Source organism: Mixophyes fleayi, chromosome 1 (assembly GCF_038048845.1).
Source record: "Mixophyes fleayi isolate aMixFle1 chromosome 1, aMixFle1.hap1, whole genome shotgun sequence".
NCBI classification, from domain to species: domain Eukaryota; kingdom Metazoa; phylum Chordata; class Amphibia; order Anura; family Limnodynastidae; genus Mixophyes; species Mixophyes fleayi.
In genome coordinates, this window is record NC_134402.1 from 82058387 (window position 1) to 82081632 (window position 23246).

Genomic DNA, 23246 nt, shown 5'->3' on the forward strand with positions numbered 1-23246 from the left:
TCGTTACTGACTTTAAACAAACCAAATATCTCTATGTGTAGAGAACTGTATTACATAAAGAATACCTTCTGCTCCCTTCCCTTTCAACCATACACTTTGCACACACACACTACACTTAACTCCTCCCAGCCACCTTCTGCTGTGGCTGCTGCTCTGTTATGTCGCTGAACACCCTCTGCACTTTCGGGTCACTTCCAGCTCAGCACCTGCTGCTGCTGACTGATAACACCATGCGGTGCTCCCCTCTCTCTTCTCTTTCATCCCCTCCTCTATCCTCCCCTCCTCTCCCTCCATTCCATCTCTCTCATCCCCTCCAACTCCAGAGACCAAAGTGAGCTGGGGGGGGGGACTTGCCCATGAATAGATCCACTATGCCAAGTTTTTTGAGTATAAAAATTATATTGGGGCTGGTGGGGGTGTTAATGTAATTTAAATTTGGGCATGTGGGGGTTAATAAATTAATGTCAGGGCTTATTGGGGGAAATTTGGTTGCTGTTAACTTAATATATGGGACAGGTTGGGGGAGATAGGTCTGTTTATTAAATGGGATTACCATTTATTTAATGGGGAGCTTGTGTTTATTAAACAGGAATGCCATTATTTAATGTCAGGGCTGGGTGGAGGGGTAGGCATATTTGTTAGAAGTGAATACTGTTTCATTTTGGATCTGTTTGGGGGAAGGAGGCCTGTTTGTTAAACAAAAAACACTATTAATTTAATGTCTGGATGGTCAGGGGGGACATAGATATTATTGATAAATGTGAGTGCAGTGCTCACTCTTTGCTTTCTAGGAGGTGAGTAGTAACTATCTCTTTTACAAAAAGGGCCCCAATGTTCCAGGATCCAGCTAAGCAGCATCTGAACTTAAGACACCAATAGCGGCACTGAGTAGTCAAAGCTGCAAGAACAGGTAGGAGAGAGCAGCACTCTGTTGGAGGGCAATCTAACATTTCTAAAAGTTTTGATACGCCCCCACAATGGGTTGGTCATGCCTCCTCAGGCAGAGCCTCATCGCTTGGAGGCAGCAAAATTGTGGGGCGCCATCGCTCACTCTCGGCCATGGTGCTAAAATGTTAAGTTAAGGTGATTGGTCAGAGCATGCAGCCAGAGATGTGTGCTCTAAGCATGCCCTAAAGTTTAATCCTGGGATGTTAGTGACTGAGAGAAGATAGATTTTCACAGTACTTATTTTTCATAATGTAAAGATCTGTTACTTCTCAATTAGCTTGGGTGTTACTTATAGCTGCTAAACATTATTGAGCTACATGCTTTGGAAAATGGAGGCTCAGAGAAAGTTTTAAATGTGACACCCTGAATGTACATTTGTTTCACTTGCTAGGGACTCACCTACATTAGATGCCTTGACATTGGCAGGTTAGCTTATCCGAAGATAGCTGTATATGCACAAAATTCTCCTATGTATGTATTTGCTGACACATGTATCAGAGCGCTGGACAACTTTGTCTTTTGTTCTCATAAACATTATTTGTAATATAAAAAGAAAGGATGTGTCTTTTACTGAGTGTGATATTGGGAACAATCTATTATGATTTACCTTTTGCGGATTAGTGAAAATCATAATAAATATATTGATTGCAACTGTATTTTAGGTATTAAAATATGTGCAGTATCATTTGTCTAAAACTGTAAAAAACATGAAATTGTGTTGCATCGTACACTAATTACTGTTTATGTTTTGTATGGGATGGCACCTTTATATCATTTTACGTCAGTAATTCACTTTGACTGTAGGAAACTGGAAGTGGCCTTAGAAGATATGTCCAACATAAATAATCCCCATATTTTCAGCAGCAAGCATCATGACCACCTGATATCTTATTTCCTTAGTACCAGCTGTTGCGAGCAGCTTCTGGCTGTAGCCATGTGATCCTGTCAACAGATCAGACCCACTCCTAAACAGTGACAAAGTCTCTGGTACAGCTATGACGGTGCTGGAGGAAAAAAAACCTTTTGCTCAGCAACTCTCCAATGTCTACTTCACTATCCTGGCACTTTTCTGCTTTAAATTGTTTGTGAAAATCAGCCTTGTGATCCTCAGCCATTTTTACATAGTGAAGGGAAATCGTAAGGAGGCAGCACGAATACAAGCAGAATTCTACACAGTTACCCAAGGACACGGTACTGTACTCATCGATTGTATAGCTTTATCCAGCAATTATACTGTAACTAAGACTGATAACTGTGCAAACTTGTTACTTTCCTTATTATGTCTGTAATACACTGGGTCTGTTTGTTTCCTAGGTCACAATTTATTAATTACTATCTTTTTGAGAACTGCTACAAAACACAGTGTTTCATTCTGGATGACTGCACAGGAGCTATGCTCACTAATCACTTTATTAATGATTACACTATTGTCAAAATTAAACTTGCCTTTAAACATGCTATGTGCAACATTCACAAAAACACATGTAACCATTTTTTACATTAGCAGAACATATTTAATGGAATATGTTTCCCAGTATAAATTTATCTTTATGTAGTCACTCCCTTTGCTTGGTGGGGGCGGTATTGTTGCCATTGTTCTCTGTATAGAGTTAATTCTGTATTCTGTTTTGATTTTACAAACTTTATCTATTCACAGTAACTGTTGCCACATGATATTTATACATGCAGATATTGTAAATTAATATATACAGGAATAAGGTTGATGTATATAATAAATTATCTGTGTTTTATTGTGTATTTTTTATATGTTGCTTTATCTTTTTGGCTTTCAACAAGGACTTTTTATGTTTTCTAGGCACAGTTGTTTATATGTGTTGTCTCTGGATACAGAGTTCAACTATGCTCTTTGACACAATTGTGCATCATCATCATCGTTTATTTGTAAGGCGCCACAAATTCTGCAGCAGCAGACAGACGGCAGCATAAATCATATAAAAACAACTTGTGCATTAAAACAGAACAAGTAGATACGGGGTAAACAGAGGAAGTGCTAACATGAGACAGAAGGGAGAGGGGGCCCCGAGACAATAGGAACTAATAGGCATACTTGCCAACTCTCCCGGAAAGTCCGGGAGACTCACGAAATTCCGGGCGAGCTGGCATTTCTCCCGCATTCCCAATCTCACCGAGAATCGCGTCATTTGACGCGATTCTCGGTGAATCATGCCATTTTTGAGGGCGGGAGGTGACGTAAATTACAGTTTCGCGGGGGGCAGGGCCAAAATGACGGGAGTTGGTAAGTATGCTAATAGGACAGGAGTGGATGTGGCAGGTAGAATGTGCAGAGGGAGCAGTCTAAAGTGAGGGTAGGAGAGGTTAAAGTGAACAGATGGGTATTGAGAGAGCAATTGAAAGATTGACGGTTGAGGGATAGTCTGATCAGGCGGGAAACGAAGTTCATAAGTGGGGATAAGCTTGAGAAAAGGATGTGGGAGAGGTGGTTATCGGGCAGGGAGTGGTGGTGGTAGTGGGGGGGGGGGTGGTAAGGCTATATAGAGAAGCAAAGAATCAGAAGCAAGCCAGCGCCAATCCTAAATTAATAATATATTATTAGATTAAACTGAAGTCCACCTTATAACATATAAATATTTATTGCTACAAACACAGTTAAAACAATAACATCACAGTGTACACTGTTAAAAATTTACACATAAAACCAACACTCTAAGTGTTTGGCACATAAGTATATTCTGATAACAATGTAATAATGGTAGGTATGACCACATCCTTTTGATACACACACTGTAGCAAAAAAATATATCTGTGATTAACTGTGACAATTCAATTGAAACATTAGGTCTCCGGTATGTTGATAAAACATGCAGTTTGCATAAACCCATATAAAAAAGATTGTATACTTATCTGGACACCATTACGCTGTGCAGATCCTGTTGATAAGTGATGTATAGAGAGCACAGCAACTTGATATGCTGTCCACTCGAAACAAAAGCATTAAAGTGCATATACTTAAGTAGACACAATAGCGGGGGAGATTTCACCACTGCCTGCAATGTTAAAACCACTTGTAGGACTCTTTAGTATGAACAAGTCATTTGATTCTTATGACAGCTTATTAAACAGCAACTCTAGGCTGCAGAAGATTAACCGATAAGGCTGCCATCACTAATCCAAGCCGATAGTATAGAGTGTCCTTCCAAGTGATCCGTAAACAAGTGAGGATAATTAGGCATCTCACTGTCACGAGTCGCCACGTAAAAGCTCGGCTAATCGCTCCTGGCCACGTACCGTAGGGTGCCCTGGCAGCTGGGACGTCACATCCGACCTCAGCATCCCGGCTGTTGCCAGGGCAACCGGGATGCTCTCTTACAATCTGTTCCAAAAGGTTATGTTGGTAGCAGTTAGCGGTAACATTACAACCAGCCTAAATAAACACATAGTGGAGGATTTTGCGTCTATGGATCTCAGTCAAACTACCCCCTGTCCTTCTCAGGTATTGGCTAGCCATGTTCAGACGCTGTCTCCAGGTGCTCTCTCACCAGTTGTCTGTACAAGAGGATGTTTCTGAATCATCTCAAACCATCCCGGGGACTGGAGGCTATTCGCAACTTTATAGAAAGTTACAAGCTTTATTTTCACCTGATGCCTTACTCTTCTGGCTCAGAGAAACAAAGGATGGGGATTGTAATCTCTCTGCTTCAAGGAAATCCTCAAAACTGGGCCTCGGCTTCAACCCTAGCAGTCCCACTCTGCAATCTGTGGACGCGTTCTTTAACACCTTAGGCTTAATTATTGATGATCCAGATCAGGTGGAATCACACTTAAGATCTCTGAAACGGTAATCTCCTGAGGAATATTGCACAGAGTTCAGGCGCAGGTCCACGGACAGCGTGTGTAATGAACCTGCCCTTTGTAGCAGATTCCATTTAGGTTTGTACAACCAGATAAAGGACTTTCTGGTGCAATATCCTTCACCCACATCTTTGGAAAACCTTGTGCAACTTGCCATTAAAATTGATAGTCGAATCAAGGAAAGAAGTGGAAAAAGAGGCACCATCTTATTCTATACCTTCAGCATTCTTCTTAGCAGCAGTGGAAATTGTTGATCCAATGCAGTTAGCGGGCGTACAGAATCCACTGGTTAATACATCTACCCTCTGGTCTACTTTGCCCAGTAGAGGCTGGATTTTGTATTCCAGAAGGACAGGAGTCTATGACCTTCTATAAACTTCTAAGGTCTTAATAAGATCACTGTTAAAAACACCTCTTATCTCAGTTCTATTCGATCAACTTAAGGGAGCCACAGTCTACACCAAGATTGACCTTCACGGGGCATATAATCTGATCCGCATTAGACAGGGCTACAAGTGAAAAAACGCCATTAACACTCAATCTGGCCATTATGAATACCTGGTCATGCCTTACGGCCTCTGTAATGCACCCGATGTCTTCCAAGATCTGATCAAAGATGTTCTTTGTGACTTTCTGGGCAAGTTCGTTGGGGTATACCTATATGACATTTTGATTTATTCACAGTCCCTGGCACAGCATCATCTTCATTTCAAGCGGGTACTCCTAAGACATTGAGAACATAATTTCTTCACCAAACTCGAAAAAGTGTGAATTTGAATCCCAGAAGGTTTGTTATCTCCTCTTCTCGATTGTCTATGGATCAAACCATCCTGTATTGGATGCCCCCTACCAATCTGAAAGTTATCCAGAGATGTTTGGGCTTTGCTAATAGTTACAGAACATTTATTTGTTCCTTTTCTGATTTGGTGGCTCTGATTACTACCCCAACCTGCAAAGGGGCAGACACCGCCAATTGGACTTCGGATGCCGTAGCCTCCTTCAAGGCCCTAAAGATAGCTTTTATTTCTTCAGTTAGGAAACATCTTAACCCTGACTTACCTTTTGTGGTGGAAGTGGACACCTCCGATGTAGGTGTAGGTACTGTAACGTCACAGAAGGACGTCCACCATCACAACCTGCATCTTTGTGCAATTTACTCCTGAAAATTTTCCTCTGCAGAAGCTAACTGCAATGCGGGCAATCGAGAACTTCTGCCTATAAAATGGGCCTTTGAAGTGTTGCGTGACTGGTTAGAAGGGGCTGTTCATACCATGTCTGTAATCACTGATCATAAAAACATGTTATATATTGAAGATTATATATAAAAGGTTGAATGCCAGATAGGCAAGCTGGGATCTATTTTTCACACACTTTAGGTTTGCCATTACCTAAAGACCAGGTTCTAAGTACACCAAAGCCGATCAACTCCCATCATTATCCTGCTGCTAAACGTCTGTCGATTATTCCTTCCTCCTCCATTCTCGCTGGACTGTCTCAAGATTTGGGTACAACCCTCTGCCAACGCCAAAATCGGGCTCCTCCGGAAACCCCTACAGACATATTATTTGTTCCAATTCATCTTAGGAAGGCAGTCCAATGTGAGCAAGACCTCTGGACACCCTGGTATCTCCAAGACCATTGAGATCCTATCATGTATTGTCTGGTGGCCTTCTTTTTTCTCGGATGTCAGGAATTTTGTCCTCCTGTGAAGAGTGCACCAGGAGCAAATTCTCCAGAAGCTGTCCCTCGGGCAAAATGATGCCCTTATCTGTTCCAATGAAACCATGGACACATTTCTCGATAGATTTTGTTTGGATCTACCTTGGTCATCTGGTCATAACAGCATCTGAGAGGTAGTGGACCGGTTCATTAAGATAGCCCATTTCATCCCTCTGGCCAAACTGCCTAATGCTCAAACCCTGGCATCTCGGTTTCCCCAACATGTTTTCCTGTAGATATTGTCTCAGATCATGGCTCTCAGTTTATCATTGAGTTCTGGAAGTCCTTGTGAGCTCTGGTTGGGATTAACATCAACCTGTCATCAGCATATCATCTGCAGTTCAGCGGGCAGACAGAGAGAGTCAACTAATCCCTGGAGCAGTTTCTTTGGTTGTATACCTCCAAATTTCATAATAATTTTGCTACCTTGCTCCTGTGGTCCAAGTTTGCATATAATAACTCTTGCCACTCCTCCTCTGAGGTGCAGTATCAATTGCATTGGAGAGTGGTGTTATAGAGTCAGGGCTGTTAAGTTTGTGCAACTTTGGATAGATGTGGGGGGCAGGACGTTGGGAGAGGAAAGAGGAAAGGAGATTGTGATCAGACGGGGAATACTGAATTGGAGAAATTTGAGATGTCATAACGGTGTGAGAAGATGAGATGGAGGGGGTGACCATTATTGTAGAAGATGATGTCCATCAAGCTATGGGAGGAGGTGAGTTTGAGGAGATTAGAGGCAGCAATATTGAAAGGGGTATCAATTGAGATGTTGAAATCCCTGAGCTTAAGGGTGGGAAGGTCAGCAGAGAGGAAGTGGGAAAGCCAAGCAGCAAAGTTATCTAGGAATTAGGAGGGGGAACCAGAAGGCTGGTAGATAAGAGCGACATGGAAGTGAAGAGGAACAAACAGGTTAATGGGATGAACTTCAAAGGAGGAGAAGGATAGAGATGGTTCAGAGGAGATGATGTTGTAAGTATAGCAAGGATGCAGCAGGATGCCTATTCAGTCACCATGAAGGTCAACAGGACAAGGAGTGGGTGTCTGAGAGGACATGCCAGGTTTCCGAAATGACTAAGAGACAGAAGCATTGGGAGAGGAAAATATAATGGGTGGTTAAAAGTTTGCTGCAGAGGGATCTAGCATACCAGAGTGTGCAGGACAAGGGGAGATGAGTGAGAACGGGATGTGAATGAGATTAGAGGGGTTGGAGGTGATAGCAAAAAGCTGATTACAGTAAGTGAAAAAAGGATGTGAAAATTGTGCACTGTCAACTGTAATCTGTGACTGGTTTGCAGCGAGTCCTCACAGAAGAGATTTGAAATTGTTCTGCATATCAGAGTTTTTGAACTCTAAAGAAAGTTTAAGCTTCTTCCTGTGTACTGGAGGGGACATTTAAAAACTCTGATAATGCTATTTCACCCCGTACTGGTGGTGGTTCTATTCATCCTACATAAGTCACTGGCATCACTCACGCTTACATTTAGGGAGTCTGCAATTTCTTTGTCTCATTAAACATGTCCATTCTCATCAGTTGATTGCCTTAATATTCTTCTTGTTTTTTTCCGTTTACTAATGTATCTAAAAAACATTTTTGGCATCGTTTTTAACTGACTGCAATTTTTCTTCTGGACTTTAGTATGTTTTATTGTGTATTTAGTCTTCTTTAGACTTATTTTATCCTCCTCTTTGGTTCTATCTGAATTTTTTTAGTGGAGATGAGTGGTTTTGGTTTGAAGAAATCAGACAGATCCAAGACTCGTTGTCACGAACGCCCAGCCTGTCCCAGATACAGCAATCTGAACAGCTGGCAGTAATTGGTGTTACCTTAGTTAATTAACAATCAATACACCTTTTCTGCCACCACAAAAGATTTATTATGGTGTCCTTACGTTCACCAGAACCACTTATTAATGTTTCACACTTAAATCACATACATATGTAGCATGAGCCTCCCTGGGCTTCGTTAGTTCAAAAAGAATCACTGAGAGAACGCTAGATAAAAGTGAAGAGGCAGTAACAATCAGATGTCATTAAATGAACAGAGGAATCAGTAGATATTTAGACAAGTATATACCCAATTGTAAAGCACAAAGTAATTTGCTGTTGCTATAAAAATAACTGTTGATGATGATAGACGACGGTGGCCTTAAACAATACTAAAAAATTCAAAGATTAGTACTATGTACTTCTGGATTTGTAGATAATTCATTGAAAGCCAAGAGCAGTGCTTTCAAATAACTTGTTTTACTTAATTGGTTGTTTATGCTATGAGTAAGGTAGATGTGTGCCATAATGCTGCCCTTGTGAATCAAGCAAGGAACTTGTAGGGTGGGGTGCAGTGTTTAAGTGGAAGACATTTAATTAGATAAATTAGACAGCAAAAAAACCTGTAGTGTTTAGAGTGTAAGGTGCAAGAGTTAAAAATATTGAAACACTATGCACACACTAAATTTGAAATATTAGACAGCATGCATCATGGAGAGTGAAGAGGCAGTAACAATCCGATGCCATTAGATGGACACCGGCATCAGTATATATTTAGAGAAGTAGATAGATACGCAATTGTAAAGTGTTACCTAATTTTCTTGTGCTATATAAATTAAAATTGATGATGATAGACAAAGATGGCCTGCACCCATACTACAAAACTTCAAAGACTACAAACACAATACATTTTGAATGTTACAGGGCATCCATCATAGACAGTGTGGTTGGATCACTTAGAAATAACTTATTGTATACATTCATTTTAATTAGTGGCGCAGTGCAGCAATGTATATAATGTACCAATTTTTGTATTGGAAATGTATTGATTTCTGAAACAGTATGTCATGATTTATTTTTGTCCCTTTTCTAAAGAAAATCCCATGCTAATTAAGTGTTTTCATCTGTATGACCACATCTTTTTAGCCTTAATGCACAGTCGGGGACCTTTCATCCTGTATTCTAGAGAGATAGGAAACCTATCTGAATAATGTAACAGCAAGTAAGTAGGAAATCTCAGATTGATGTGAATTTTGTTAAGTATAAATTGCATTAAATCCAACGTTAGACAACATATTACATCCTGATGCTAAAGATCTGATGGTGGCTTAGTGGTTAGTACTTCTGCCTCACAGCACTGGGGTCATGAGTTCAATTCCCAGTGTTTGCGTGGGTTTCCTCCGGGTGCTTCGGTTTCCTCCCACACTCCAAAAACATACTAGTAAGTTAACTGGCTGCTAACAAATTGACCCTAGTCTGTGTTTGTGTGTTAGGGAATTTAGACTGTATGCTCCAATGGGGCAGGGACTAATGTGAGCGAGTTCTCTGTTCAGCTCTGCAAAATTAGAGCCGCTATATAAATAAATGGTGATGATGATGATGATACTATCTCAGACTTTGTGCTGCCAGCTAGGATCAAGGGCTGGGTTACTCCCTGCCAGCATGTGTGTCAGAAACCATATATAAGAGCTGTTTTTTGTATTTCAACTGTAGTATACCATCTGTACTTCTGAATGATCACTAGTACCTCCAACCCCTTGAGCAAATAAACATCACTGTTTGAAGATGCTGCCTGACGTATCATATGACCAACAGATAAGAGCTTATACTCTAATCTGTTCCCCGGCTGTCCTGTGTTGAACCCAGCATCTCTGTGTCAATGCTCTACCCGTAGAAGTCCTGATCCATAGTAAGCGGTCAGGAGGTACCTGCCAACCCAATGCAAAGAGGCTCTCTAGCAGCTATACCAGCTACCCAGAAGAAAGTGGTACCAGGTGCCGTGAAGGTGCCTAGTGTTGGCAGTAGATTCTCATACAACTATTATGTAGTTGACATTCACAGTCGGTGAGTACCTAGATGACACCAGTAGGAGTGGTCAGTAACAGCCGGTTACTGATGGTGAGAGAAACCCAGATAAACTGTGCAAGGAGAACATCGCTTTATTCTCGTTCCCCCAACAGTAAGGCCATCCGGTCACAGACAGTGAAGTTATAGTAACAGGTACAGGTCATTGGATGGGTAGTTGTATGAATGAATAGAGATAGACATTTATAAAAGTAAATAGAGGAAAGTGGCCTGCATCCATAATAAAAAAATTCAAAGACTAGTACTATGCACTTTTTGAAGGGCAGAGTTTTATCGGTAGCCAAAAGCAAAGCTTTCAAATACCTTGTTTTACTTATAAGCTATGAGTAGGTAGATCTGTGCCGCATTGCTTCCCTTGTGAATCAAACAAGGTGACTTTGAATATATTTGCCAGTTACCATGTATATCTACATCCAGTTACCATGTCTAGATTAAAATTTCAATCTCGATTCATCTTTCTGGATAAACTCAAGTGTAATATCTGACTTAGTATGGTTGGTTTAGGAAGCCCTGAACGGGACGGTCTCCTTGGTTTGATACCGGAAGGCTGGTGGTGTTTGGAGTCCGAGGTCTCTGTGCCTCCGGGGGATAGGATCCGTAGGTGATTTTAAAATGCAGTGGTGGTACTGGAATAATCACCTTGCAAAACCCTGGGGTAAAGGGGACTGCCCGAGACTTGCGGCGGAGATGAAGTTGGAGGGTCAGTTGGGCGGCTCTGAAAGCGGTTCCGTGCTGCAAGGTGAGATGGGTATGAAATGTATATAAATATGGAATGTATAAAAAAAAAATATATCTATATATATAGAGAGAGAGAGAGAGAGAGAGAGAGATAGTATAGGTGAAGTGTAAGAAATATGTAAAATCGACAGTTCAGATAGGCCAAGAGTTCAGAGTCTCCCTCCCACAGTAAATATGTCTAACTTATTATGATGTAGATTTGGTTGTCAAAAATATCTGTCTTGACAAGACAATGCAGTTAAAAGTCCACATTCTGAGTAAATAAAAGGACCGAATTTGGCACTGGCAAAGAATACATGTAGAAAAGGAGATATGATGGCTGATGATTTACACTATGTGATTGAGTTAGAGAATCATATAGACTTGTTAATTCTTTATATTAAATTCACATAAATGATTTTTAAATTGACTAAAGTCAGTCCTTTTAAAATCTAAAACCTTTGTTTTGGTGCAGTTATTCTTTAATGCTGCCATCATATTAAAACACAAATATATATGGTCATTAGATCCCAAGTTCCCTACTATAAACACATTTGTCCAACCATACACCACACACAACACATTCATCATGTGTCCTGGTCTTCCTGCTCTGTATCATATGTCTGTATTCTCCCTCTGTTTGACACTCACTTCCTTTTCTGTTTGTGTTTCTCCCTTCTCTATTTCCCTTCTGTGTCTATGTACATTCTGCTTGTCTTTCTACTCTGTTGTTTCATCATTGTCATCATCTGTTTTTGAGGTATCACAAAATTCCACAGTGGTGGACAGTCAGTATAACAAATCATACTTTAAAGCAGATCAAGTACATGCAATGTTTACAAAGGAGATGCAAAAGTGAGAGAGAGAGGGTAGACTGGGCCCTGCTTGTGGGAGCTTACAGTTTGTAGGGAGGGCAATGCTGAAATGATAGGAGCTAGTAGTACATCCAGGGGGAGTAGTGTTAGGATGGGTAGGATAGGCTATAGTAAAGAAGTGGGTTTTGAAATAGAGTGCAGTGGTGGGTTATGGGAGAGACTGAAAATTGGGAGAGTCAGAGAGGAAGTTTGGCAAAGAACTAAGAGGCAAGAGGTCAGAAATATATGAAGGGAAGGTGTTGGTGAGGGTTATGAAGGTGAGAGTGAGTAGCTTGAATTGGGTTATGGGGAGCCAGTGTAGAGATTTGCAGAGTGGTGCTGCAGAGTGTCAAGAGAGAGAGACCAGACTTACTGCAGCATTTAGGATGGATTGTACCAGGGATAGATGGGTGATGGGAAGACCAGGTAGCAGGAGGTTGCAGTTGTCTCTTATACTCTCTTCCACTTTCTGCTTTCCTCTGTCTTTCTATTTTGTGTGCCTCATCCCATTTTATTTGTCTCCCTCTGACTTTCTCTTCCCACTTCTGTGTCTATCTCCCTAATCCTATTTTATTTCTCCTCCTTTTGTCTCTCTCATTGGAATAGTAGTATGGCCTTGTTTCTGCAGTAACTATAGAAGGACAGGGACTGGGTCATAAAGGAAAGCAAAGCAGAAAAAAGGAGTAACTTTGCACCTGGGCAAAACCATGTTGCTTTGGAGGGGGAGATAAATTCAAAATGTGGGGACAGATTTATAGTTGGGATAGGGCATCAATCTTAAATTTCAGTGTAAAAATAAGCTATCAAGTATTTGTGTGTTATATGAAAAAACAGCCAATATTTAACTTATGTGCAAAATAAAAAAACTAATTTACACCCCTTGCATTGTAACATGGTCTGTCCAGGAGAAAACGTACTCCTTTTTTTTTGCTTTGCTCTTCTAAATGACTCAGGCCTTCTGTCTTTAACTTTACTCTGCTGCCTCTAGCTGGTGCTCAGGAAAAGTACAGCAACCTCCATGTCTCCAAAGTACTCTTCTCCAGGAAGACTTATGTTACAAACAGTGCTAACTTAAATTGTCATCCTAACTGTTTTTAATGGTGAACAGTGAACCTTGAATGCAAATAGAGAATTCCGAAAATGTAACTTTGAATACTGTAATATTTACATGAAAGGCGAACTCAAACGTGAAAGGTGAACCTTGAACGCAAACTGTAAACAGTGAAGTCTTTTGAATATTGTACCATAAACATGTTCATGGCCATCAAACCGGAGAAATTCAATTAATTTCAAACAAGTCTCAATCTGTCACTTCCCTATGTCTCTAGAACACCATATTTAGTCAGCAAATTTAAAATACAAGTAGGTATATAGGCATGGCTACTTGATGATCAAAATGATTGGCAGCAGCACTACTTTTCTGCCTAGAGTCTATATCCCGATTAAGAGGAAATGAGTGCTGCTGCTATATGCAAAGATAAGACACATCAACATTCATCTTACAGTCTGAAAAATATTGTAAAGCATAATGATTTGCATATAGCACCTATGTCCGAAAGATGCTTTGTACTTTTTATCCCTTCTTAACCTCCCATGGCCATTATACTCACCTACTACCCCTCATCACAGTTCACGCAACCCTTACTTTTATTCTCTTTGTTTACTCGAACAACCTAGTGGCACCCAAACCAACTTTGCTGTGTGACTGGATGATTTAACCTCACCAAGTACTTTTTTCTCATTGCAATCTGGCTGGACCAACATACAATAAGTGGCACTTAACCTTATCTATCAAAATCCTATTTTTCTATAGATTGTCAGCTTGTGAGCTTTGTTTACTAGTACCAAGTCTTTTAGGATTACTGAGCTTGTTCCCAATTGTAAAACACTGCAAAGTATACTATTGCTTTATAAATAAATGTTAATAAATAAACAAATGGGCTTCGTTCAGTTGAAGTCAACAAATGACTGGCAGATCACATTAGCTTCACTGATAAAGTAGTGTGGCAGATCCCACACCTGATTAATATATGTACATGCACAGAAAAATAGAAAAATAAAATGAGCCTTACTTAAAAATATAGTTTTACAACATTGTACTTTAAAGCTGAAAAGTGGGAGAAGATACAAAAATAGTAGGGAAAATAGCAGAGGGCATACTAGAGACTAATGCAAAACGTATGTTTAAAAACAAGCGAATGATTTAAAATGCTGTCATGCAGATCTATCACTCAGAGCACAGCATCAGGGCGGAGATGTGGATGTTGTAAATTAAATTGCAGTCTACAGTGACATGAAATGGGTTCAATGTGCATGTTATCATGATGGCTAAGCCATATGATGAGAATAGGATGTTAAAGTTAATGGGGTACATTATGGGTCTTTGTTGCAGTATAAGCATTAATGGGCAAACCAAAATGCTTGAGTTTATAGCGTTCCCATCATCATAAGATATTAAATTCTGACCAATACTAAATATATACAGTGATATAACATACACGCTATTTCTTCCATACATGCTTACCCTTTATAGGTCTCTTCCCAAACCCTTTATTGAAGTATTGGAAACATTTTAGGCAAATCATAGGGAAGAAACAGATTGAAAGCCAAACAGCTTGCGCACTCAATCTCAAAATCAAAACTATATATATCACCCACATTTACGGACCCAAACAAGCTTTCGCTTAAAAGCTAAACAGGAAGTCCAAGACCATCTTCATCCAGCCTAGCTGATAACATTGATTACTTGAGAAACTTGTAGCATGCACGTCCCTTTCCCAAAACGGAGTTTTTTAAGATTGCGGTAATAGGGAAAAACTCCATACAGATAAACAGATGCAGGGGCCATATGTTTACTTATCATGCATTTGTTGCAGGGCCTACTTGTTCTCAACCGATCCACCTGCTATTTACACTGCACCAGTTCTTCATGCACTGCTTCAGTTTAGGGGAAAGACAGCAACAATTACTCTAACGGAAGTACAGTGTGGAAGGAAAGAGGGGTGTCCGAGGTGATAGGCGGGAGTAGAGAAACTGCACTATAAACCTGTTGCTGACACCTCAATTTTGAGCTAGGCCTGGGAGCGGGGCTGCAGATATTTGTGACAGGAAAGACTCCTGCCCAAATATCTTACTAATGGTGAGGGGCTAACCAAGAGCAAAACAGAATGGGGGACACTTACCATATGGGCACTCTCTACTCTTGATGGTGATCTGAGACATCCAAGAAGGGGGTTTAGGAAAGGACAGGAACAACATCCCTTGCACAGAGCTGTCTACCTTTTCTAGTATTGACCACCTACTCTAGTGTTAACTACAACAGCAGCACCCTGGTCCTATCAGCACTCTATATGACCAGAATGCTTTGCAACATTAACCTCTAATGCTAGGTGTAGTATACAACCCTATCTATGACCATAGCCTAGGCCTGTGAGAGGGTTGCCTAAAAACCTTTCGTCTGGCAGCTTTTATTAGCAGCAGGGGAAAACCGTGAAAGCCCAGTGCGTTCCCCATGCTACTTCTCCTGCAGGTGACCTTCAGTGGTTGTGTGGGCGCACATTTATGGCACGTTGAACCCGCCTCTCTTCAAGTGAATCGGCTATAAGTCTCGGTTCAGGTACCGCCCCTGTGGGTTGCCCTGTGGTTTCTTCCCGTATAGCCCAGAGGATGGGCGGGTTCGGTAGAATCGGGACGTAGTGCCCCGTCCAGGTAGATATGTGTCTTTTTTCTTGATCCATGGCTTTCCACTGCTGTTGCTGTATTCTGTGTTCAACTGCAACTCTTCTGATTTGCTCTGACATCTTGTTGCTTGATCTCGGCACCATTGCTTCTCTGCTCCTCTTTTTCGCACTTGCCTACTGGTCTCCAGAGCTTCTCTTGGGTCTCTCTCCACTGGTCGGACTGACTGTTCTGCTCACGATGGTTGAATATAAGCCATCTCAAAGGCGCATGGCAATGATATGCTGAGCATCAATTTGCTCGCTGCGGCGCTCAAATTCAAATGAGCGGAGGTCAGCCCTGATTATCTCACTATCATAGCCACTGCTCAGATTCCCTGTCACCAATGCCAGGGAGCACCGTAAAGTGACCAGACTTACCACAACTGGAACGGAGGTCGGATAAATCTTCTTTTCTTTGTGTCCTGGCCGGCTTCAGTGCTGTAATCTGTGGGGCTCTGCTCCAGGGGCACCTTCCTACACATATTTTATTGTGTACTGTGATCAGAAGCATACATGTAACTAGAGAAAAATTTGCACACAGAGTGTATCGCCTTAATCACTAGCTGTTTAATAAAATATCCAGGATGAGACAGAGTAACACACATGAGGCCTGATTCATCAAGGAACGGATCTGAAAATTTGTGTGCTGATGAATTTGTATATAGGACTGCTTTGCTCTATTACAGAAGATACTGCAGGGTACGTCCAATCCATATGTGAAATACACATTCGCAAATGAATGCACAGAAAAAAAAATCTATTGAATTAATGTTACCTGTTAATAATATAAGCATTGATGACCAAATGATTTTATATATATATATATATATATATATATATATATATATATATTTATTTTATTTTATTTTTTTCTTTTCTTTTCTTTCCATGAAATACATATTAGAGATAGCATACTAGGCTGTCACTTGTACTCAGAATTAGCCCTGGAGCTAGAGATACAGCAAAAAAACAAGTAACTTTGTAATGACCACCAATGGGCACCAATCGTTCTCCGGGCACCCCAGGCACTAGACGCCCTGAGCAGCAGTTAGGGGGGGGCACTGTAGGCTATTATTGGGCATTAGGCCCATAGCTAGTTAGGGGGGTCAGCCCCACCAGCACGGCACAAGGCCCTTAATTAGTTAGGCCTGAGCGTTAGGCCAATGGCCAGGTATGGGGCTCAGCCACACAGTCAGGGCACAAGGCCCTTAACTAGTTAGGCCTCTAGTTAGTTAGGCCTAGGTACTAGTCCCATAGCCAGGCAGGGGGCTCCAACCCCCAGAGCAGGGCATCAGGCCTTTAGTAAACATAAGGCTTTCATCATCTGGGACACAAGGCCCAGAACTCCTTCTAGGTCAAGCGGCAGGCTCTGTGCAGAGTAGGAAGATATACTGTGTATTGTGGTATGCATACGTGGATTGTGGGGTTGGGTTATATTTCCTCTTTAGGAGCAAGAAGTCAGCGTCCTGTTGGAGATAAGCTTTGGTGCCTGGTCCATTCTCTGGCCACACTCGAAGCCTGGAAGGGGCAAAGGAGAACGGGCAAAGCGCCATGCTAGGGAAAAAGCCACACGGTAGGCTTCCCGCCCGATAAGTCCCCAGGGTACCCGTAAGGTTCTAGAGGTAGTGGTTGGGCTCTTCTCTGGCATTGCAGCACAGCCCTTTTGCGTTCCGGGGGTGTTACCTGCAGTTCCATTTGGGTGCCTATTTCCTATTTCCGGCAGGTTAGCCTAACGGTTCCAGTGCAGACAGTGTCTCGTGGGGTAGGGCGTGGTTCAGCTGAGTTCCGGCAGTGCTACTGATGGTTCCAGGTAGCGACCCCCACATTTAACACCCCCGGAACTCAAAAGGGCTGTGCTGCAATGCCAGCGAGGAGCCCAACCACTACCTCTGGAACCTTACGGGTACCCCGGGGACTTACCGGGCTTGTCCCGTGGCGTGGCGCTTTGCCTGTTCTCCGTTGTCCCTTTCGGGCCTCAAGTGTGGCCAGAGAACGGACCAGGCACTAGAACCTATCTCCAATGGGACACTGACTTCTTGCTCCTGGAGAGTAAACTCAATCCAACCCCACAAGCTCACAATGATGTTGGACTAGATGTGACGGCGTAATAATCCCCGGCAGGCAGCTCCTGAGGACCGGATCATTCGGGATATCCACCAATCAGGAAGATTAAAATAAATCCACCTTCACCCTTCTTCCAGACTGCTGACCAGCCACCTAATATCGTCTCCTTTTTGTGGGCTAAGAATTCGACATTTACTAGGACTCTACTGCCTCCTGGGAAGTCTTGGAATACGAACTGTCAATCCTTATCCGTGTTTGAACCCCTTTGGGTTATTAGCCATTTAGGACTGTTACTTTAGCCTGGTGGGATCTCCCCACAAGGACACTTTATCCTCTTTTAGAGGGATCAGTGAAACCTTTACGTTTGTGTGTATACCTGTAGCTGTTGTTTTTGCTATGATTTTTAATTTTGGAGTGGTCACTCAGTTAATTGTGATTTTCTGTATTATCATTTCATTTCGATATATATACAATTTGATTTTCATCATACTGACTGTCCTTCCATACATTGCGCTGGGGAATCTATCCATTTTTATTTTCAACTAGGAGATTGGGCCCTTTCTCCCTAGGTCTAATTTCCCTTACTGCATACTCAATTTCACTAGGAAGCGCAATTTCTCCCTACATTTTCTATTTCTTTTATTGTCTCTAAGAGAACTTTAACACACATTTGTGTAGAACATAAGTGATTATTCCTATTAGATCAGCATGTTTTAGTGACTCCGGCCTTGTAAGTTTACTGCACTGTATATGAAGAGTTATATAGTAGATATACAGTAGTTAGAATATTTTATAATGTGAACCTATTATGTAGCACTGTATGAAGCCGCATGGAAAAATAATTTAGATATTGTTATTGTTATAACTAAATAATAATATTTAAAATTTTGATTCCATACTGCATTCCGATCATGCCATGGGTAATCCAATATAAAACATCCGGGGCTGAATGCAGTCTGCAGGGCACCTGCTGTAAGGGCCATGCTAATGACACAAACAGGGATACATTTGACAGTAGAAGTACTCTGGAGACAAAGTTAACTATATGACCTGTAAAAATAATTTCCTGGAAAATTATTTAAAGTATTCACTGCTGCTGCTATGTATCTGTATGTGTCATGTATTTGTTGCAAGTTGTGTTTCTGTCTAACATTAACAGCTCCATGGAACGTCATACTCTCTTGCGAAACTACGGAAACACTGACTGTGTTCAAAACAAATGGCCAGAGTTGTTTTCCTTGTCTCAAGTCTCAACAATTGATAATGACATTTCACAACAGTTGTTGAGGGACATAAATTGTGCAGATCAAATTCTCAGCATTCATTCCAGACAGATCAGTAGTCTATAAATAATAAATAAATGCACAGTATGTTTGCATGAGGATATGCAGCATACTGACTGTACTCTAGGTCAATGACTAAAATTTACCAAACAGTCTTACTGCAAAGCTCAAGTGGAAACTTCTGTCTGATAGATGCAGAAGTGACAATCTGGCAGCTAAATTATTTTTCACTAAATTTGACTTGTCACTAAAAATGACCTCACGAGAGGTGCATATCATCTATAAAGAGCAGGCCCTTAGCACTTTATGATTTGTTTTGGCATTTAAACTATTGCAGCATTGACTTTTTTGGCTAGTAATTTATTTTATCACTTTTGACTCTCATCAGCACTTAGCAACCATATTGATGTGGTTTGAAGTATTCCATATCTGTTGGCCATTGAAAGGTTAGCAGGACTCCTATTTCTCCTCCTATATATTTTTTAACAACAAATCAATAAACAATGGTAACAAATATACATGTCAGGAACACACAGAAACCCCAGATTCGAACATTCAGTCTGGTTTTATGCTACTATTAAAGTAATTTTATCGTTTTAAAATAAGCATTGCCCAATCAATTGAATGTGTGTCCAACGCACAAAGTGATTTATTTTTAACGGATGTAAATGGTCAACAATTCAATACATTATTATATCATGATAAAGTACAGTACAGCACAGCCAATACCAAAAGATAATACATACATACCGCTGCAATCGCTTGCGCACGCTGCGCAACCACGGGACCCGATGGACAATATTCTGTATAGAATATTGTGTCAGAGTTGACTGAGCCCCAGTGAGATGCAGCTAATATATATACAGTCAGTGTTTCATTGTGAACAATAGAGATGACGTAGATTGTTTCTATAGGTCCAGACGTTGGGTGGGTCCAGGCCAGCCAGGTAATAGGTTGATTCAATCTAAGGAATCCAAAGGTGGGGGTCTTCTCTCCAGGGGGTCTGCTCCTTTTCATAGCCAGTATCATACAAAGGTTTTACTCTCTAATATCAATAACTAAAGTATGCAATGTGCGATCTCTTCGCCGATTGCACCGGACAGCTGCTGATGATTAGGGCTTCAATATGATATCAGGCATGACACCTTTCCTATTACCTAAACCTTTAATAACACTACAATGTACATATAATCACTATATATATATATATATATATATATATATATATATAGACTAATAATAAACCGAATACTATCTGCTCCTGAATTACAGTGTAACAGAACCAATATGAAATGATATAAATAACTAACTGTTGTAATGCGAGTGTGTGCGTGCGTATTTTACCGTGCGAACACACCACGTCACGTAACACGTGGCGTACGCTTCGCAATACGCACGGCAAACCAATATTAAACCAATATACTTTCGTTCATCCAATTATACGACTTCAACAGTCCACCCTTTGATAGTACAATAAACTATCACCTTAAAGATGTTATAAGCAGGATCTCAGTACCACGTTTCATTGTTATGTAATACAAATCCCCTTTGGTGTATGTCCACACTGTTTGTAGATCTAAACAAGTTATCATAAGAGAGAGTCTTAATCCTCTAAACGACTTCTTCTTTTACTATAAACCGTACACTTCTGGAGCTTGGAGATAACTTCTTGTATGCCCTTCAAGGGTGCAATAAAACACTTAATACATTATTTGGAAAGGTACATGGTACAGTAGAACGTGTATCAGCTATACAGAATTCTCTACTACAGTTCTTCAAGTTTAACAGGTTCTTCTGTCCAACGCATGTCTTTAAGCTCAGAATACATTTAAACACTTCATGTTCATCAATAGCATCATCCTATGTCTATCAATAATGTCATATGCAATCTCCTTCAGCTTGCGTTAATATACACACATCTAATAATGTCACCAGTTCTTTTCATCAACCCTTGTGGGCGGGCTATTGTCTGTTCGTTCTTCCCAGTCTCTCAATGCTCAGATTTAACAGTGATCGGCTTGCAAAGCATTGGGAGACTTCAGACTAAGGGACCTAGGTGTCCTACTTTTTCCCCTAGTGACCTCCCACCCATAGTTCAGGTACCACAAGAATATTTAGTGGAAAGAGAACTAATCCTACTTGATATAATCACTGAGGCACGTGTGAGCACGCCCAGCACTTTGTTTGGTCTAAAACCTTACCCTCCCAAGAATGATAATCATTCTCAAGGATGCCAGCTCAAGTCCGAATATTACTGGACTGGCATCGCTGGGTGTGTCTCTTTTCTAACCATGGGGTCGCCGTACTTACGGACGTAATGCTACTCAGACAATAGCCCCTCGCACTTTCTCCAAGCTCCAAGGTTTCCAAATTTTCCTTTACCCCTGAATTGAATAGAGTAATTGGCCGGACTGATTATGCTACTAACTTCTTCCTCCCCAACACCTCCTTATCATTACCCGAACCAGTCTCTGTCACCTGCTAATAATCAAAAGAATCAACCGTCCTGAGAAGAGAGTGAAATGAGAGAACACAAAACAGGAAAAACTACAACTTCATGCTGGACAACAGTCTTAGCCTTTGGCTCAGGTGCTACTAACTGCATTCGAGGCCTTCCAGTACAAACTCATGAGTGCGTTTGGACCCTTCTCTGAGTGTTGGCCCCTCTGCAGTGGGTGGTATGGGCACCAGTGTGTCTCTGCTACCCTTGAAGCCGTGAGGCTGGTAGCCTACACCTGGTACCTGTCTGGCAAATAACCTAAGCTTAAGAGATTTCTGCTCCACAACTTACTCTCCCGATCCAACATCCTGACAGTTAGTGTGACCTTTCAGGAAACAGTGTTTTGGACGTTCTCGGTTACTGTCTCACTATTTACCTTCTCTCAAGGTCTAACCTAGCCTCCCAGTTACAATCTCATCTCACGAGGGGTCAAGAACATTTCAAAAACCGACAGGTTAGGAGTCTGCCCAGGGGTGATCTTTTAGTAGCGGGAAAGGACTAGTGGCACTTCAATCAAGTTCCAACTCTTATTCTATTCAATTCATTCTACCGAGTACCACTACTTTATGTTCACACTGGTTTATGGCTAACTGAAAGTATGTGATTTGTTACCACTACTCATACATTATACATCTATTATCAATAACATGAATACCCCTATCATCTATTATAACTCTAGGACTATCACATTAAATAACAAAAGCTTTGAGTATGAAACAGTAATACATTAGACACATTTCAATACACCTCTACCTAGACATATTTCATTGGTACACCTGTGTATACTTGAGGATCCTGCATGGTGGTAATTGGATGACGTGTATTTGTTTTACCTGGAGGAAAACCCATCAGCAGGAGGGATATGGGATGGCTCTATTGGTCTACCTTGTCCATCTCTCCAGAGTCCACCAGACTGATCACCACATCTCTTCACCTTCCAGACAGTTTATCCCTCGGGTAACACAAATCTTCCTATATTAACCAATATGTGTATGCGTGCATGTGTGTGTGTTCACCTTTTTAAAACTAAAACAATACAACGAAAAACAAAAACAAAACATAGATTTGTTAGCTGTCACATAAAACCCTTCTGTCTATTTGACAGCTATGTTCTCCCTGGTGTGACAGCCATGTATGGTTGTGCGTGTAAGTGTGGACCTTACTAGCAGCTACTTCAGTTGGTAACTGTGTCACTGTATAAAGTCCTCTATGTAGTGTCCTAATCATGTGCTGGTATTGCTATAAAACGATCTCAGTCACCTCAACATCGCCCTCTAGACTAGAAAAATGCTAAAGACCAATGTATATCAATCGATTTTCCCTCTGCCAACTCACATGTCATTCTCAGTACCTCATATTCAGCTACTTGACTAAGTGGGAAAGGCAAAGAGGTCTCTTTCTATAACACTTTCTTCAAATATAACAGTATCCAGTACATGCCTGTCTAACAGTGAAAATTATAAAACATGAAAATTCTACATTTTCTAGGGTTTCACATTATGTCATATCTTGTGGTAAAAATCCTACTCCAATGTTCTACACAGAGATGCATATCTGTAGCAATCTCCTGTCTCCACCCTTTGTGCATCCATAAAAAGGCACATTTTTGTACAGGAGGCACGAACCAAAACAAAAAAACAAAAAACAAAACAGATATGCAATCTATAAAACATGAATCGTATTTCCACAACAGAACCTTTCTGCTTAAAAAAAAAATCAGCAGTTTCTATACACATGAAAACAAAACCCCTGACTGTTTCTG

At 41.0% G+C, this 23246-nt stretch overlaps 1 protein-coding gene across 1 annotated transcript in view; it reads left to right on the top strand.

The window, feature by feature from the left end:
- The first annotated feature begins 1771 nt into the window (after positions 1 to 1771).
- ASB5 (ankyrin repeat and SOCS box containing 5) overlaps positions 1772 to 23246 on the top strand; it is a 61529-nt gene continuing 40054 nt past the window's right edge. The window contains exon 1 of the mRNA XM_075197482.1: positions 1772 to 2139. Coding sequence (XP_075053583.1) covers positions 1944 to 2139 — 196 coding nt within the window. The 5' untranslated portion in view covers positions 1772 to 1943. The remainder of the gene's footprint in view (positions 2140 to 23246) is intronic.